Source organism: Bombus vancouverensis, chromosome 6, assembly GCF_051014615.1.
Source record: "Bombus vancouverensis nearcticus chromosome 6, iyBomVanc1_principal, whole genome shotgun sequence".
In the NCBI taxonomy this organism is placed as follows: Eukaryota; Metazoa; Arthropoda; class Insecta; order Hymenoptera; family Apidae; genus Bombus; species Bombus vancouverensis.
Window position 1 is genome coordinate 9,206,159 of NC_134916.1, and position 19,726 is coordinate 9,225,884.

The window sequence follows — 19,726 nt, forward strand, 5'->3', positions numbered from 1 at the left end:
TAAATTCCACGAAATGCTTTTTATTTTGTGGGTTCGTCTGTTTAAAAACATATACGAATGTATGGGATCGAGATAACGCGTATCGGGCATTACGCACGTGACCATACTTTGATGAAGCAGAGGTCAAGGGTTGAATTGCCTCAGATTTATAAGTTAACTCGGTCGCATGGGACTAGTTAGTCGGTGTTGCATACTCAATACCAGTTGGAACATAGCCGCATAGACAGATGTCGGCTAAAACGCTCGTAAGTATTAACAGGAGACGATGAATCGAGTAGTAACGATGATCGTTAGCTTCTTCGATCGAATTTGCCTCGATGATCGATCGTCTTGATCTTTAATCGTCGCCACGGTAATCGAACGCAATTTTCCATTTCTCTTTCTCCGGGACGTCTCCTTTTTCACTTCCGTGTCGTTCGTTGCGGTACAAAATTTTTCGGTTGTCGATGTACGGTGTACGGTGTGCAACGGAAGATAAACCCTACGAAAAAAAAAAGACGACGTCGATGAACACGAATCACGATCGACTTTCACGAAATTTGGAGGCAAACGTGCTTCTCCTTTGCTCTAAATTTGAATTACGAATCCTCCTTTCAAAGGAGTCCTCCGACATCGATCGGAACGTAGGCAACGACCTCGGTGTTTACTGTTTTCGAAATCACAGGACAAATAGAGGGAAGCGAGGAAAAAGCAAAAAATATTAAGTGTGATTGATATGTGACGACAGGCACAGCCGCAAAGGCAAACCATCCTGGATCCTTCGGACAAGTATCGACCAGAGAATGTTTACGCGGGAAAACTGGAGGGCGAGTTCAGGGATTTCTCCGAGGATCCGACCGACCCGGTGAAGGAGCGGGTTCGACAAACCTACGAAAAGATGCACGCTAATCAAACCGTCGAGTTTGTAAAGTGTGAGTAATACATAGTAATGTACATGCATGTACGTGCACTGACGTAAGTATCAGGACACCTATTCGTTACGTACAATGGAAAATTCTATGCAGTTTTACTTTATCTTATTTTGTTCAGCGTTTTAGACTATAAAGTACACGCGATACGAATGAAATAATGGATTTATAATAAAATAAATGTAGTAGCTAATTCAATTACTAAGCAAAAGATACTTGTACATTAACGGATATCCTAATATTTATAATCGTATCGTAAGTGCGCCTAAGTTTTGCTTTCGTGTCGCGTGTTTCCCGATCAATAGATAACGAACGAGTAATTTCGAACAACGGGAACGAAAAGAAGGGAATAATCATCCGGTGAATCGTATTCGTAATCTTACGACTCTTACATTTCAGCTCGCATGAAAGAATGGCTGCGATTCGACAAGGCCAAGATGACTATAAAGGAATCGTTGATCAAGTTGAACGACTTGGTGGACGAGAGCGATCCGGACACCAGTTTGCCAAATATCGTTCACGCTTTCCAAACTGCAGAATCTATCAGAAAGGAACATCCTGACATGGATTGGTACCATTTGACCGGATTGATTCACGACTTGGGCAAGGTAACGTATCTTGGAGCTTCTGTAGATTAGAAACCATGCTAAAAAATGGCAAGGAATTAGTTATTTCGTACTTGAGACCGTATTCTTTAAATAAAATACTTCTCTCTTAAGTAAATGCTAAATTCCTCTGATTTAGATAATGGCGTTTTACGGGGAACCGCAATGGGCAGTCGTGGGTGACACGTTTCCCGTGGGATGCGCTTGGGCCGATTCTATCGTCTACAGGGCAACTAGCTTCGAAGATAATCCGGACGGTAGAGACGCTCGATACAAGTAAGTATCGAAGAGAACTGGTTCACTCCTCGGAGAAGGATCGTGGTAAAACATTTTTCACGTTTCGCTTCAGCACGAAATACGGCATGTACAAACCAAAGTGCGGCATCGACAAGTTACTGATGTCCTGGGGTCACGACGAATACTTGTATCGCGTCCTGGTGCACAACAATACCAAACTACCGAAGCAGGCTTTGGCTATGATTCGTTATCATTCGTTTTATCCATGGCACGCGGGTGGCGACTACATGCACTTTTGCACCAACGAAGATATGGAGATGCTGAAGTGGATCAACGACTTTAAGCGAGTATCCATATTCAATCACCGCGTTTTGTCTTCTTTCTTCAAAAAGACTGAAACTAATGAAAAAAGGAAACAAAAAACAAAAGAAATAAGAAGGAAAAAATGGTAGAATATAATATACGCGGAATGTTAATATCAGTTTCTCGAATAATTTAGTGTCTTTGATAAATACGTATCAGGCAACCGTCGATTTTATCGTCTTCCAAAATATATATAAAAAGAAGAAAGATGAATGATACGCTCTGACTAACCGTTTGACTATTGCGTTTCAGTAAATACGATCTGTACACGAAGAGCGGCGAAGTCCCGGACATCGAGAAATTGTGGCCCTATTACGAGAAATTGATCGACAAGTACATCCCAGGTGTATTAGAATGGTGAAAATGGAAATCTTAGATTTTTGCGCCGTGCGTGTTACGCATGGACAAACGATTAGTCCGCGACCGATTACCGGCTATCGTTTACCTGCTTCCAACCATCGGGCATCGTGCTGTCGACGAGCTTTCCTATCTGCGATAACGATAGTACAATGGATCGGACGATACTGTACTTATCCCTTAGTCGCTAGCTTGATACGCAATCCGCTTCTCTTTTGTCCGTTCCCGACGAAACTCGATTGGAAGAAAGCGCGATGAAAGAGAAGTAGTCGATGCCGAGTCGAGTCGAAGAGAACGGGATCGGTTAAGCAAAGCGGTGGAAGAACGGAGAAAATTGTAGCGTGCAGGAGCGAATGAATAACGGGGAATAACGATGAGCGACGTGTTCGCGTTTCGTTCCTTTTCATCGATTATACGACTCCGTGACTTTCAAGCTTCGAATTTCGAAGAAAGTTCGCGGTATAATCGATAGGATCAGGGATCGGCGCGAAAGTAGGACTAATGTTGATCGAATAGAAAATCCAGCGATCGTGAGTTCCGAGAAAAGAACTGACTAAGACAGGGAAAAAGAGGGAAAAGTTGGGACAAGCTGGAAATTGTCGTATCGACCGGAACAGTCATAAAATTCTTGCGTTTACTACGCTTTTCTTTTCTTCCTTTCGTTTTTGTTTCCTCTTGCTCGATTTCTAGCACGCGCCCTCGTTTTACCCTTAGCTCTCGCCGCTTATATGTTTAGCCATTTCTTTGCTTCGATTCGCTCGATCGAGTACCGCTCTTTACCATTTCGTATTCCAAAGGAACGAAGAGTCGTCAGCGCGAGACTCGGTGGTCGATATAATATAATAATTTATGCGTTCTTTGCGACTAGTCTTTGTTTAATATTCGTCGAATAAAGAATTCTCGTTATGCAATCGCAAAATCTCTCTTTGTTTTACGATCTTGGCAGATACTACTATTAGCGATGACGAATCAACCCTCTATGCTCGATGCACTATGGTCCGTTTACGTCAGCGCCTAATACTCTTATCGTCCTAAACTTTCGCATAATCTTAAACACACAATTCCCATTGAAGTTTTAAACATTACGTTATCGATTTCTAAGTAGAACGTTCGAGAAACGGGATGAAGAAATTCCAGAGCGAATGACGATACTTTGCAAAGCAAAGATTTCGAGTCGAGGGAGAATTCCTTGGTGCACCCCGTGCTGCGATGCACCGTATCCTTGGTGCGCGAAAGATAGTATGGGAAGCTCTAGAAACCACGGGTATGCGTGGTAATCGAAAACGCATCGACTTTCGAGAAGACCCATCGTGCACCATCAAACGATGGTATTCGCTTAACCCGCCCGTCGCGTTCTCTCGTTCCCACGTGGTGCGATTAGCCTTCGCTAACTTGCTGCGCTTTTCAAACGTTCACGTGTTTCCCGTTACTGAACGTCAGATTCAAACGATTCGATTCGAAGATTCGGTGAAAGACTGGACCAGGAGAAGAGGGAGAGAAAGGGAGGGAGAAAGAGAGAGAGAGAGAGAGAGAAAGAGCCGGTTAAAACGAGAGAGATCGTTAAAACGGATTCCTACGTCTTTTACACGCTACGATGACATAGCGGCAAAGAATTTGGTTGAGAAAAATCCGGAAGTACGGTTTCGAAGGTTATTCGCGGGACATTCGCTCGTTTGGTCTTGGGAACGGTTGGTGTCTCGAGCCGCGTCGTCTCTCAAGTTCGTTGGACGCGAACGGGAAACACCAGTATGGGGCTTCTTTATTTTTAACGCGCGATTCATCGGCGCTCTCGTGTCGGCTGAGGATATCCGAGCGGAGGCGGTAACGTTCGTGTTGGTATCGGTGCCAATGCCAATGCCATTGTCGATTCTGATGTCAATACCGATACCGATGACGTGAACACCGACGATAATCACGACAGTGATCAAGTACGATACCATCTGGAAGGATTTGTCAGTGACGAAGAATGAACGATATTCCAGGCGATTCGTAACGAATAGCGCGTAACGGTGCCGAGAATCGGCGTTATATAGTTGAGGATTTTCCATCGGCAGAGATTCCTCGAAAATAGCGCGAATCCTTCGTAACTCGCAACGACGCGCGTTACGGCGATGGTGCGCGTAGGTTGCCCGTTGTCGAAGGAACTCTGCTCGCGAAATTGGCTTAGTCATCGACGTATTACGGGATATTACGGGGTATTAGCGGGAACAGCCGCAACGACCGGCAACGACCACGACTTTCTAGGCGGACGTGCACGAGGGGCGTGCAGGAAGGACTGGCCGTCCCCGGTATTCGTGAATCATGCTCTACCTTGCAAGTCCGCCGGTCGCCGTTTCCAAGAACAAACAACGCGACGCGATGTGACGCGAGGTAAACCGAAGAGGTAGGAGCATTTAGCGAGGCGCAACGAGGCAAGGCGGGGTAAGACTAAGCAAGCGTACCGCGCCATGCGAGGTAGAACGAAGCGAAACACGAAGCGACGTGACGGAGCGAGGCGCGGCATCGTGCGACGCGGTGCGGTATGTCGCGTTAAACAGGACAAACTAAATACCATTCTCGTACAAACTATATATGTAGTTACGTGTCGTCCTTTCTCTTCCTCTCCCTTTCTTTATGCAGTGTCTCGTGAAAGTATCTCAACTTATCGTATATCGTGCGTTTTGTATGAAATATTTGAAAATTTCATTAGCGCCGTAGCGACATCCGACTATCAACGATAGCGTTGATAAAGTCGAGGATGGTCCAATAGGAGTTTGGATAAGTGTGCGTACATTCGCGAGTAATTTTATCTGTTTCTCTGTTTCTTTTTCATTCGGCCGCGGAAACTTTCTCTCGCGTTGGATCGTCGATTTGGATGGACGAAGGGCTGAAACGTTGTTCCGACGAGCAACGAGATCCCTCGGATGACGCGTCGACTGCCACGAAAATGCGACGCAGTCGTTGCGTCGCGGTCACGCGAACTTTTCATTCCACGAAAAAACGTGCGAGCCCGGGGGACACGAACGCGCAACTCTAGCGCGAATTCATTTCACCGATCAATCGATTCCCCGAAATCGAGCAGCGTTTAACTCTCCGAAGGGTAGTCTGCCGTACTTTTGAGGTCGCGTGCGTAACCGGTTAGCAGTTGCGTCAATGTTGCGAATCGCAGTTCCGTCTGCAAACCGTTCCCTGCATCGAGATACGTATTTCGTTGATTGGATGGCTTGAAAAAAGGATATCAACCGTTTCGCGACCGAATATCTCGCGTCACAAAAACGAACAGGCACTCGTCGTTTCAAGGCGACTTTTGACCTCGCGAGCGATTATTCCAATCTCTTGGCTGACCGTCTCTCGATTTCCTCGTTGACGTTGTCCTATTTAACGGTCCTTCCGGTGATAAAGAAGCACGGACTAGGCGCCGCCTTTGCTTCCGTCACACGGACGCATTTATCGCGTAAAACTTTGATGGTTACCGATAAGAACCGCCACTCGACAGGAATTCCTGTACGCTTCGTATAATCCTGTTTGTCCTAATTTCACGCAATTTTCAGAATCTCCATTCTGGCGACTACGTAATACCGCACAGCGTTGATATATTGGCGCGTAACATCGAAACGAGACTCCATGTAAGATACGATCGACGATGTCTGGAAATAAAGTACCTCCGTATCTCTGTTACTTTTAAGCTGTTCTACCCTTTACTCACGCAGTATACCAATTTTTCATGAAACAAAGATTCGCAACGAATATTTTCCGATTTGTATACCTATGCTTGTTCGGATTAGTTTCGAATATGATCGACGTGATCGTTACGGTCGCGTCTCTTTACAGCGCAAACGATACTTTAAAACGTTTCACGTGACCCATACGCAACATATATACATGAAAGATTTCAACGATAAGAATCGGGAAACTTTGGTGAACCACCGCGTGCCTCATTTTGTCAGATTCCATGGAGGAAAGATCGTTGCTTGGAAACGATAGACGACGAACACGAGACAATGTGGTCAACGGGGGCTACGACGACAGCAAGGATAGCAGCAGCAGCAGCAGCGGTGGTTACGACGTCGAACTGGACGCCAAGAGATTGGAAGCGCGATCAGCCGGCCGGCGCGCCGGCGGGGAGTAGTAAACGGGATATATACGCGAGTGCGTGTTGCCGAGTACGGTATTCGGCAGTCGACGCGCGACGTCCGAACGGAGCGGGTCGTATTTTCTCGTCCCGTTCCGTCTCAACCTGGCCGTGTCCAATAAGAAGTTCCTCGTGTCATTCGATATTAAATATCTCCGACGAGTCAACGAAGAAGAGGGAGACAGGGAGCAAAGGGCGCCTAGAATCATTGAAAATCAGTCGACAATCGTAAATGTTCGACCGGCCTGTGTTTTAAGATGACCGCCTCGGCACTGTCTCCTTTACCTTCCTCTCGCTTTCTTCGATCCTTCTCCGCGTTCGGTTCTATTCCGTCCACGTCAACGTCGTCGTCGTCGTTGTCATCGTCGTCGTCGTCGTGGTCGTTGTCGCAGTCACCGTTACCGTCGCGTAGGAAGAAGAAACCAAACGAGCGGACGATCCATCGTGGTCGGCATTGTTTGGCATTACGCGTTAAGAGGAGCGGATGAATCGTCGCGTGGCAGAGCAACAGTGGAAGAAAGTGAAAGAATCGAATACGGTTCGAATAGCGGTCGGACACTGTCGTAGGATTTGGAAATCTCGCAGACCTTTGCGTACTCGTTTCCAAGTCGATCGCCAAACGCCGTCTTCTCCGATTCGTTGAGATTCGCGCGAGTCTCGGCTGACATGTTGGTCGACGCGTTTAATGGTTGACAAAAGAGTAAAAGTTAAAGGTAAGAAAAGCGACGCAAAGAAGATAATAACAGTAGAGACGAGAAAGATCGAAGGAAAGAAGGAGAGGAAAGAAGGCGAAAGAAGAGAAGCGTAGGAAATTAGATATAGAATCGGTGCACGATAGCGACGAGGTGCTTCCCAGGGAGGAGGTACCCCGGTGGATCGTGCTTAAACTCGTGGATCAGGAGCCGGCTATGGGAAAGCTGGCAACGGCTGGTCGACTCGTGACCCGTGACAACGAGCGGCAAGAGGCATCGGTGTGGTTGCTCGAGCGAAGCGGCGCCAGTTCCGGCCGCGCTCTCGTCGCGGTCCCTATCGGCGGGGTCGCAGTCTGTGGCGTGATCGTCCCGCAAGTTGAATCGGAAGCACCGATCGAGGTGACCGGCCGAAACGCGTTTACCGGCACTGCGTCCAGTTGCTTGGAGAACGGTGCTCGAAAGAGGAAGAAGGATCGCCGAACGATAGCCCTGGTTGGAATTTGTCGGACCAGACACCAGGCGCTGATCGACGATCCAGACTCTCGATACTTGGTCGAGACGGCAACCGGCGGCGACGACGGTGCCGGAAGAGATGACGCGGTGGTTCGCCTCGGAGATTCGTCGTTCGAGTCTTCTCTAGGTCGGAAATCCGGATGGTGGTTCGACGACATCGTCGAGCAGAATACAAAGGAGAAGAGAAGAGACATCGTTCGGGAATATCGTCCGAGAATTTCCAACGAATGGCGACAAGTGGCGCGTAAAGAATCGTTAAATCGGCGAACGATCGTCGAGGGAAGGAGGTGCGAACGATGTCGTCGACGTCGGTGGCTGAACGGAAGCAACGAATCTTCTCGTCTGTTTGGAATAGCGACGACGATCGTGGCGGTTGTGGTGGCAGTAGCGGCGGCGGCGCTTTGCGTGCCGGCCGCGTCGGCCGTGCCGATGCTGCCGCGGGAGAGTCCGCTCTCTCGAACCGGTCCTCGACACGACCTCGACCGCTCGACCGGTCTCGAGGACGTCTACGAGGACGCTTTCCGAGAAGAGGATCGACCGACGACGAGCACCGTTCTCGACGAGACTGAGCTGGATATTATCAGAAGGAGCATCGCGCGAGGTCTTGGCCTCAAGAGGATACCCGACCCTTCCAAGGTGAGTAGTCTTTTGCTTCTCTCTCTTCCCTTTTTCCTCCCTTTCTCAGTTCGCTTTTGCTTCTCTCGTCTCTCGTTCTGTTCCACTCGATATCGATGCGGATACGGAAACGGCCACAGATATGCATATTCATGTCGATGTTTCACGTGACAACGTCACACGTCCGTTGGAACACGTTAGTTGCGTGATCCATCTGGAGTTTTGCCGATTAGGCAATGGATTGTTGGTCTGTAAAAAATTCAGACAGCAATACGTAATGTCAACGAGAAAGTTGCTTGAGCGAAGAAAATTGTTACTATTATTATTGTTGTTGTTATTATTATGAGATTCTATTTATTTAACAGGCGAGACAAGCAAGAAGAGCTCGCGTTTCCTTTTATATATTTTATACCAATCTTTTATACGCTAATGGAAATTTATTCCCGTCTATGGAATGAGTAATAACAATAATAATAATAATAATAAATAGCACGAGAAAAATGGGAAAAGCAGTTGGAAAGTGAAAAGAAAAAGTGAAGGGAAGCCGGAACTCTAGGTGGAAATAGAAGAACGCTGGACGTAGAGAAGGCAGAGAGTAGCGATGGTGGCGGTGGCGGTAATGGCGGCAGTCGAGTTTCGCAGAGGGTAACGAACAATGAACGAAAAGGAAGAAAGGACTAAAAAGATAGAGAGGGTACAGAGAAGGGGAACAGATGGCGAGAGAAGGGAATGCAAGAGAAAGGAAAGAAAGGGAACGGAAGGGAATCGAATCGAAAGGAGCAACTCGACGGCGAAAGGGTATTATGTGTATACCGTAGAAATCGCGGGAACGACATGGTGCAAGCGGCAAGTAGTACGTAAACAACGGCGAGTCGAAGACGAGGAACGTGGGTGGTCTGCGTTGCCCCACTTTCGCTACGTATGCACGAGCACGTGCGCATTCCTGCTGGTATGCAGAACCGGCTGTCCACGTGCGTACGACGACAACGCCGCCGCTGCCATGCTCTCTTCTTTTCTACTCTATTCAACTCTTCTTCTCCCCTCGTTCCTCTTCGCTTTTTTTCATCTGGTCCCTGGCTTTCTGCTACTAATGAAGATGCAGCACGTTGCCTATGATGAAACTGCCGGACCTGCCGGGGTCGTTGGACTATCGATACAGAATCGAGACAGGTTACATCGCATCGAATCAACTAATTCCTGTCGCAAAAGCAAGCGACGTCTCATTTGGATCAATCGAGTTATACGCGAATTCGAATGAAGCAATTCGACCAATAAAAATAAGTATAAGTTCGGGTATAAAAACTCGATGGCCGCGGGATGATTTAGTTGGCGACGGATCGAGATCGATGGAGGGTTAGCACGAGATGCAGAGCGATTTTAGACGTACGCGTTTCCATCTAAATTCGGAGCGTTACGTGAACGTTGGCATCGATCGTTCGGAAATTCCCAAGCGATCCGAGACGATCGGTGAAATCGGAGGAACTTGGACTGGCGATTTCGGTAGGAAAGTGGAAGGAAGGTAGGAACGGCGATTTAGTCGATGACGATGATCGAAAGAGGTCTCGTTCCGGATCTTGAAAAGGACAAGAGCGGGAGAAGAGGTGGCGGGAGCGACATCGCAAAAGAACACCTGTTGTCGCAGCCTTTATAGCCGGTAGGTTCGCCGTTATGCGCGCACGCGATAACGAACGTCGATTCTTGGCCGTCCTCGAAACTCGAGGACATCCTCGACAAGTGTGAGAGAGAGTACGCGTGTCTCGAACGCAAGCACCTACATATATACATACATGTAGGTATGTAGCTCTAATGCCAAAGGGAAGATAGAACCAGTTATCTTTCTGGTTTTCTAGTTTTCAGGTCTTCTGGTTGCGTGCGCGCGCAGACATACATTCTTCTTTTACCTCGTTCGATGATCCGCCGCACTTAACGCGTACCCACCCGTCCATCGTTCACATTTATATCCAGCTTCGTTGGTTTTTAACGAGACGAAAGAGTCGATCCGAGACGAGAAGAGACGATGGGACGACGATGGGACGACGGGACGACGAGACAAGAACCGGCGACGTCGAGAACATACAATATGTCCAATTAACTTTCTTTCGCATTCGTCGCAATCGATTTGCAAGCACTTCGTCGTAGTGATCAGAGATAGTTTCAACACGATTGTAAGCAAACGACGTCGCAGATTGCATATTGCGCTGTCCGTTGATCGCTTCTGTAATGTTGCAAATATACTATAACATTGTATTAGACTTTTCCTTCGGCTCTAGTAACGCGAATTTCTATTTTATACTCGTGCGATTTCTATGTACACTTTATACTTTTTGTACACCGACGACAGGTAATTCGGTATACGAAGGAAACGTTAATTCCGTTTGCAAACGAAAGTAACGAGTTACGAAGCAGAAAAGTGGCGATCGTCTAAATTTATCCAATCGAATCGGATGATTCGCGATTCGCAACGATCATTCTGCTCGATGAACAATGAAATCGAGCGAACTTAACGATCTCGGAAGATGAAAATCGCAAATAGATATCTGTCTGCTTAACTTTCCGCGACTTTCACCGCGTTAGACCATCTCGACCTCGAGGAAAGAATGATACAGCGAGATTCATGGTCGTTATGGTTGATACTGGAGAGAAAGCTATGGGAGAAGAGCGTGATGGCATTGGCTCGCGATCGAACGTGTTACAAACGCGCGCCCGACATCGAACGAAATCGAGTTCGATGAGAAACGTTCGAATCTGAAACACGATGACGCGCATTCCCGCCGCGTGTTTCGTCGAGCCCTCGAGCCTCGAGGCAGAGGGGCGAGGGTTACGCGAAGAATGCGGCCTGACTCGTCCGTCGATACACCTAGACGCGATGTGCGTTGCTTGCGAAAGATCTTTCTTCGAGACGTAGGCGTGGGAGGCAAACGAGCGTACGTGGTTGCGCGAACGTTTCTTCAAGGTCGTCCGCATTCGCTACAACGTCACCTATGCCCTCGTTGCGCGTTTACATACACTTGTTTCCAGATTTCTTTCCCCAAATACGTTATATCTCGCGAACGGATCGTGCAGTCGTTCGGTCGTCGCACCGACCACGCGATTACACCCATTCGCCAATGTTGAAGTTACGTCGACGATTCTATTTTCAAAGTGAATCGCTAAAACCAAGAATGACGAAGTTGCGTCGGATACTTCATTTTCTCGGAAACGAGTTCCGATTTTCAGTCGTCCTAACTCTATTTGTACTACGAATTTAGGCCCACGGCGTACAGAAGATAAGTTCGATCCACTGTCTACGTCGTTCAAAGAACCTTAAGATTCATAATTCGTGCAATATCTTACAACGAATCTGGTCCATACCGTTTCTCATACAGCTTGCACAGGCCTATCTTATTTCCTTAGCCACGGTGTATTTTTCCAAGAAAATAATACAAGACTATCGATGAAAGTGATACGCGACGTGGTTGCGTTTAGATTCTGTTCCTTTTGAATTCCGGCGCACGGTCAACGCTCGTTGGAACAACATGTACATACCATACGTACGTACTATGTATCGGGATCTTTCTACAATTTCGTTCGTGTTCGAAGTTCGCGCAGTCATACCATGTCTACATCTTCTTACCCCTCCTCGCACATCCTCTCTTTACCCCATTCCCTCTCCTCTCCTCTCCTCTTTTCCTTACATTCTCCTACCTCTTTGCAAGTAGAAACATCTTCGAGTTTCGTGATAGCCATTGAGCAAGCGTGCGCCAGTCGAGTCCAACTACAAACCAAGACGAAAGACCAACGAACGCGACATCGATGACCGACACTGACCGACCTTTCGAACCAGTCAAGCGGTTGCACACGAGTCAACTCGCTTGGGGTCGGCAAACGACGTCTCGGTTTCAATCCGCAACGAGCGAAAACGCGTGTCTCAATCGATTTACGATTCGCCACACGAGTCCTTCTGACGGACTAACGATCTTGTGTCGTACATTCCGGTTGACGAGGGTTATCTTTCCCTCGAAGTATGCAACTTCGAAACCTTGGCGAATACTTGACGCACGAATGACGCGACGGACCACCGTCTCGACAAACCGGAACTCGCTCGAATCCACTAACTAGCCGACTTTAAAGAAAACAGCCAGTTAAACGAGTCCATACTTACTCGACGTATTGCGGAGGCGTCCGTGTGTCTCCGTTTCACACGGCTCACGGCTCTGATAGCTCGCTGAGTCATCCTTAACGACACGATCCTTCAGTACTCGTGTCCTCCTTCCTTTCAACCTCACGATCTGTGAAATTCATTTCATTTATTAAACGTCTTTTCACTTATTAATCGTTGCGTTGCGTTATGTTGGTCGGCTCGTGCGTTATCTCGCGTACCGCGGCTAGCTAGAGCCGCGCGAACTGGCTAATTTTACCGGAAACGTCTAGCGTGTCTGGACTTTCTCACCATGGAAATTATATACCAACACGAGTGACGGCGAGGGTAAAGTGGCGAGGGACGTGTTTCGAGTGGATCTCGAAAATTGCAACGATGCTCGAGAACGACAAAGGGATTTGAAGAATAGGAAAAAAAGTACAAAGGGGGACCGGCGAGCAACGGGGAAAGAAGGCGAATGACGAGTGGCGAGGAAAGAGAGAGGCAAAGCGAAGAAAGGTTGTTGAGCCGCGACGTTGGGAAGATGGCAGACACTATATCAGTGCCTCGCCCGCAAACTAATTATCCCGCTTGAAGATCGATTTCAGTGAAACGTAAAAGCGTACGATTCGGTGAATTTTTCCATAGGTCACCGGAATTTTGCTTTACGTGTCCAACAGAGATTCTATCGCGTTTTTCACGCAATCCCTCCGATATTCAACGACTTTATTTCCCTTACCAAATTGATTAATGGAAGTACGCTGTCCACAACTCCTTAAACTAATTATGTAACTCTTGCGTGTTAGTAAGACCGTTGAGATCCTCATAATCATTTCTCCCCATATCCTTATTTTCCAATAAAACGATATTGTATCAAGTTCTACGTTCTATTTTCATAGCTTCATTTTTGTAGAATTTCCATTCCACATAACCTGACTTTCGCTACGCTTGCTCATCTTCTTATGCATTTTACGCTAATTTCTTGTATGCTAATAAAATTTTATCCTGTCTGTGAAATAAATAAAACCATCATACCTACCACTGTGCGTTCGTTAGCTGGTCAATAAGCCATCCTTACATATTTCCTTTTTTTTCAGGCAAACGTCAGTCAAGCCGAATACGAAAGAGCACACAGAGAGTACCTGATGAGAATGCAGTCGCCATTCGACGAGCGAACTTTTGAAAGCAAGAAGTTGCTACATGTGTTTCCCGCTACAGGTAACCAACGATAATTGATGACGATTGATCGATAGTGTATTGGGACATTCTTCTTCGTTCTCGAATCACTGATAATTTAGTATCGGTTGAACAGAACCGGCGATCTTTGGAAACGCGAAATATCTTACGATCTTTCTGAAAAAATATACATACCCACGCTATAATTACTACTTGTGTAAACATCGAGCATCCTAGTTTCCGCCAGTTCGGCAACGTCGACGAGATTTTACCAGGCGTATCTGGAATCGATGCGTATCGAACCAACCGCGATTATCGATCTTTCGCATTAACCTATAAACTGAGAAAGACAAGTCAATTTCTTATTTTGATTGTTAATATCATGATAATTTTTCTTATTTACGCATCTTCTGTTTTTTTTACATGTCGTTTCACGTTTGTTTAAAATAAATTAAAAGAACGTAAATTTCATCGTAATTGCGAATAAATAACGTATCATCTGCTTTTCCCTAAATATTTAACTATTTCACTTTCTTCGTCCTTTTTATTCTGTTACCTCTTTAAGATTCGCTATTTTGTTAAATTTCTTATAGCTTGTTTATTTTACAACTACATTGTTGTTTAGATCCTGTAGTGATCAAAATAAACGAACATCTGTCGGTACTAAGTTTAGAGGATAGAGCGAATAACGCAACAATTTCCAATTACATCATTTTAAATAGTTTATCCAATGTTTTCTATGCTACTAATCATTCTCATAGTAAAACAAACCTATTTTCTGATTCATTGGTATTGATCTTTTTTATATTGATGTTATTTGCGATCTTCCTAATAATTAATTATAAATTTCAGTAACTACGTATTTACCGTTTCAGTTTATCGTAGAAATTCAAAGTGCAAAGCATGACTGACGTTACTTATGGAATGACAAGATATAAAGCGAATGAGTTTACAAATAAAACGCTTCGTTTCGCTTAACGTAATTCCACTTCGGTTTATCTCGATTCGATCAGATTCCATCAACTCGTATCTTCGGTCTATTTTCTCCTTTTCCGTTTTCGCGTTATTCCGCTTGAGAGGCCTCGCCAGAAGCATCTGCGTTATTATGAAAGAGAAATTCCGATCGCCACGGAATGCCGAGTAACGAGTTTCCGAATGCAATAAGAACGAATCGTCGAGAAAGATCAATTTGTCGACGACTCTCGCGCGTGACTCTCGACAATCGATTGCAGATCGCCGGTAATTTATACCAAACCGACCCTTACTGTTTTTCGTCACGAACCCAGACTCTAGTATCTAGACGAATGGAGCCGTACCGATTCTACGAAAACTAAGCCAAAAATATCGTAAAATACTATTTATAAAAGATATACCCACAGACTAAAATATTTTAGATAGCAGTGTGGTGCAAGGTAAGCTATAATTGGTGCGAGTCAAATATTCAGAGAAACCGTTGAATTTCCATTCAGTGACGGAAACACACAGGCTTGCTCGATTACTTACACTGAAATACTTAACTAAAATATCGAAATATCACCAATTCCTGAATTTCACTTCGTTTCGAGTTACTTCACAGTTAGAATTTTCATGATTGATTTCTGTTATTGATATATATTTACTACGATAATCGTGGCCAGATCATTTCTTTAGCAATAAATCGACTCAAAAATCTTTTTCAAACATTCCAAGAAAAATAGAAACATTACCGAATATATCTCGAATCGTTTGTTATACATATACATAATACGGACTGTTTCGAGACATCGAGTCGAGATAACGTTCGAGTCGAACCGTTGCGCGTTGTATATCGTTGCCGACATACGACGCATACCCAGATAACTTTCTCAATCTGTTTTGTCGTATTTTTACGATTATTCCTGACAGATTTATTTCCTAGGATCCGTAACGCGAGCTTCGTATTACACGATGTTTTACGACTGCTACCGAACGAGCCGATCTAAGTGACGCGACGCTAATCCGTCGGTGTTGTGTTACAAGAATGCCACCGTGTTTTCTCTTACCAAACCCAACATCTATTTTCCAATTGGAGAGATCGAATATAGATCGAATATATCGAAATAATCTAACGAATAAGTTGCATCGTAACTATAGGTATCAATTTTCTTCTACGAGATCGTTGCGTGCTTCAATATGAAGGTGATTGCGTACAATCCATAATATTCTCAATATTGTTTAGCACTTATCCACGAAAATTTAAATGTGTAAATGCGATATAACACAACTTAGAGCTTATTATATATTGATAAGAATTAAATATTGATAATAATATTGAATCATCCCATAAGTAACGCGGTTTTTCTGAAAGTTAAGTTCAAAACAAAAGACAAGTTGTTACTATCGGACTTCTATAAAATTGCAAAAGAAAATGTAATATATCGTGAACGATATTGATCGTGTACGGGCCACATTACGCGGAAAGAGATCGAAGATTCGATACGCCCGCGAAGCGAAGAAAAAGCGAACAAGGACTCGTGCGTACGTGTACCAACGAATTACCCCGGAATTTAATAATTCCACTAATTAACCGATGAAAATGGAACGGACGAGAGTTGCCGTTCTCGTGATCTCTAGCCGGATACGAGTGAACGTGTCCATTCTCATAGGTCATAGGCGGTTCTAACGATATTTTCGCGTCCATTGTCAAATCTCTTAACGTGCGTGAGGTTAAGTCGATAGTCGCGACGGGAAAAATGAGAAGGTGAAAGATAAAAGACAAGTAGTTGAGAATGCAGAGATCGTGGATTCCATTTAGCGTCGACATACCAACAGGCGAGAGAACGAGGAGGGAATGTAGCGATAGAAGATCGAAGACAATTCAAGGTTTTCACTTACGTAACGTTACGCGTTACGCGTATCAATTGTTCATGTTTATTCGTTCGTGATTGTTACAGCGTATCCTGGAAACGAATCGAGTCGACTGGATGGAACGAGCGAAAAGGAAAAACCCTATCGTCACTGGTTGTTCTTTCCCGTGGAAATTCCTCAGGAGGATCTGGATCAAACGTCGGTGGATCACGCGACGCTGCGACTGCTGCTTCACGGGCCGACGACAGATTACTACACCGAACGTTCCGAGCTGGAGGTGTTGTTCTATCTTCGAATTTCGTCATTTCGTCGCTCGAGAAAGTTAATCGGTCGTAGAAAAATTCAGCTGCAGGACTCCCGAAATCCGAGATGGCTCGAACTCGACGTGACTCAGGCCGCTTCCTCGTGGATCGAGACGCCGCTCGAGAACCTAGGAGTCGAACTGGAATTTATGATAGACAGCGAACCGGTGACACGTACCTTTTCCTTGCCGGTTCTTAACGTGTTCACCACGACGTATTCGGGCAGTGCCAGAGTAAAACGTTCTTCACCCAAAGATGTGATGTCTCTGCACAAAGGTCGTAGGACAAAGTGCAAAGGCGAGAGTAAAAAGTGTTGCAGACACGAGCTTACTGTCATGTTTAAAGACCTGAAAGGTTTCGAATTTATCGTTTACCCGAAAACCTTCGACGCTGGATACTGTAAAGGGCGATGCCCGCCTAGATACAATCCAGCTCATCATCACGCCCTTCTGCAAAGTCTGCTGTGGAAGGAAGATAGAAAAAAAGTGCCTAAACCATGCTGCGCGCCGAGTAAGCTCGACGAGTTGATGATCGTTTATTTCGACGAGAACGATGCTACTCAGTTGAAAAACTCGTACTGGAAGAACATTCAAGTACTCGAATGCGCTTGTTCCTAAAAATACTTTGTCCTTTCTTCCCGAATGGACGAACCGGCTAAATGACCGACTGAGCAACAGAGCTAACTAAGGTCATGTTTATAGTGGATACTTATTCGAACGAACTTGAGTTCTAACGAATGAAACATCTGAAGACTGCAATGCATATAAATATACTCATAAAAATCTATATACATATTTGATTAGGCGGATGTATCTTCGTCAGAATGTCAGTTTGTTCGAATACCCATCCACTGTAACCACAGTCTAATTCAATCAACTAATTAGTATATGTACATGTGAACGAACAGCGAACGAGCGAACGAACAAACGAGTGAATGGGAGCGAACGATAGAATATATATGTACACGTTCGATCGAAACGACACGATGATACGGACCAGTAAATGCTGCGATTAAAAACGTTGGTTACAGAATGACGAAAGGACAAGGGTTTTCATAGTCGCAGACGACTCACCAAAGAATCGTCCGAATACTGTTCGGTTGTGTCACTTTTTCGTCGTTACTCGCGACATACCGAAAACACTTGCTGTTAACGTATCACGCGAAACTTTCCTTTTCCGCTTGACCCCTTGTCCGCTTGGCATGTACATTTGCGAACGTTTCGATCGATAAAAGTTATTCCGTAAAACGAATGACGAAAGATTTAATCGTATCGCTGATAAACGTTCGATTCGGTTCGACTCGAGACATCATCGAAAGTCCAGGCTCTCGATCCAGGCTTTCGCATTGACTGTGATACTAAAAGATATCTGGCGTTTCTGCTTGTAGTAATCGTATTTCACACTTTCATCCTCTTTTGCCTTATTTCCTCTTCTCTATCTTATTTTCTCGACTACTTTCTATATTCTCTCCTCCTCTTTCTTTCCTTCTTCTCTTTGTTTTTCTATTTTGATATTGAAGAACCATTAAGTGTATAGAGTTATTCACAACGAGAAGAAAGAAATACCGCGACAGCAATGTTTCGATTATTTGATTAGTGTCACTCTTAAATGAAGTCTTAATCGGAACAATTTAATTGCTTATAATTTATTGTTCGATCAAATATCGAACGATGAAAACTGTTACATCTTTTTACATGCTAAAATATTATCGAACGAATCTTTGAAAGATTGTGCATTTTTTTTTACCAATGAAATTATGTTAATGTTGTACAGAGGATTTGATCGAAACTTGGTAGCATAACCGAAGTTTGTGCACGGCGGAAATCTCGCGTATGCTCCTGCAACTATATATATGTATAACATTTATGGACTATCACCCAGAAGACTCTCCTGTTTCGCCTTCGTTGTAAATGTACAAACGCATAATCGAAATTATAATGGTCCCGCTGCACCTCGATCAAAAGTTTAAATGCGTTCTCATGTCGTGACGCGAACATGTATCGTTCGCTGAGTCAATTTCGATCACGCACCATAATCGTAACCTCGCGTTACATGTATTTGTCTAATCGACTACTATCGATGATGTAAAATAAAATTTTATTCCTTATTTATAACCAAATAACCCATAACTGATCCTGATTGAACAAAATGTTTCATTCAACAGCCGGCATAAAGAGTTACTCGATTTTCTAACGCAACAATGATATGAAGCGACAGTATGCATTGCACAACATGACACATTCGATATAGGTTACACAGGAAGGAATACGAATCTACGAATAAGGCAAACTTTTCAATACCGTAGCATGTAAAAGGTTATCACCGTACGACAGCAATAAACTTTCGCTGAATGCGATGTTTCTTACCCTACGTACGAAGCCAAAGGTCGCTTTACTGGCACTAAATTATGCAATCTAAGACAATTCATTCACATTGTTGCGTTATCTTTCAACGAGTTTAACTAACCTTTTACGGATACTATCGTAATTACAAAGCAACGTCGATTTATTCACGCAATACATGTGAAATGAATCATTCGATGAATCGATTCAATGAAAATTTGACAAAGATTTTCGAAAATAACAATTTCGAAATACCACTATCTCCTGTCTGTTTTTCCAACACCTCGTTTTCCCGAAAACAAATGTTTTGGCATTTTCGTGCCGATGAATCGATCTGCTTCTCCTTTCAATCCCTTCTTCGCGATCTTTTTCTTCAAAGCTTTATGCGCAATGTTCTTTAATTTAGTCTTCATCGTCGAATCCTTTACACCCATTTCGTCGCGAGCAGGTTTTGAACTACTTCGAGCTCTTGACTGAGACTCGGATTGCAATCGCATACGTTTCCTAGCTGGTTGCGATAGAGACCTTGCACGTCCTCTAGTCTTGGTAAAGTGCGCCTGTT

General features: G+C 44.8%; 3 protein-coding genes and 1 long non-coding RNA gene across 4 annotated transcripts in view; 2 read left to right on the forward strand and 2 right to left on the reverse strand.

Moving 5' to 3' along the window:
* On the reverse strand, nt 1-15,570 carry LOC117158133 (uncharacterized). The gene is made up of 3 exons (XR_013058639.1): nt 13,890-15,570; nt 12,543-12,669; nt 1-481 (listed from the first exon to the last, which is right to left on the reverse strand). It is a non-coding gene; the product is annotated as an uncharacterized LOC117158133 (long non-coding RNA).
* On the forward strand, nt 107-3,389 carry Miox (Myo-inositol oxygenase). The gene is made up of 6 exons (XM_033336732.2): nt 107-245; nt 728-911; nt 1,308-1,516; nt 1,653-1,789; nt 1,863-2,093; nt 2,366-3,389. The coding sequence occupies exons 1-6, from the start codon at nt 228-230 to the stop codon at nt 2,472-2,474; spliced, it is 888 nt and encodes a 295-aa protein (XP_033192623.1). The 5' UTR covers nt 107-227; the 3' UTR covers nt 2,475-3,389.
* mav (TGF-beta domain-containing family member maverick) lies at nt 7,071-18,944 on the forward strand. The gene is made up of 3 exons (XM_033336723.2): nt 7,071-8,422; nt 13,616-13,736; nt 16,607-18,944. The coding sequence occupies exons 1-3, from the start codon at nt 7,490-7,492 to the stop codon at nt 17,437-17,439; spliced, it is 1,887 nt and encodes a 628-aa protein (XP_033192614.1). The 5' UTR covers nt 7,071-7,489; the 3' UTR covers nt 17,440-18,944.
* The window catches only part of Non1 (nucleolar GTP-binding protein 1), a 3,759-nt gene continuing 2,484 nt past the window's right edge, over nt 18,452-19,726 (reverse strand). The window contains exon 9 of the mRNA XM_076619335.1: nt 18,452-19,721. Coding sequence (XP_076475450.1) covers nt 19,422-19,721 — 300 coding nt within the window. The 3' untranslated portion in view covers nt 18,452-19,421. The remainder of the gene's footprint in view (nt 19,722-19,726) is intronic.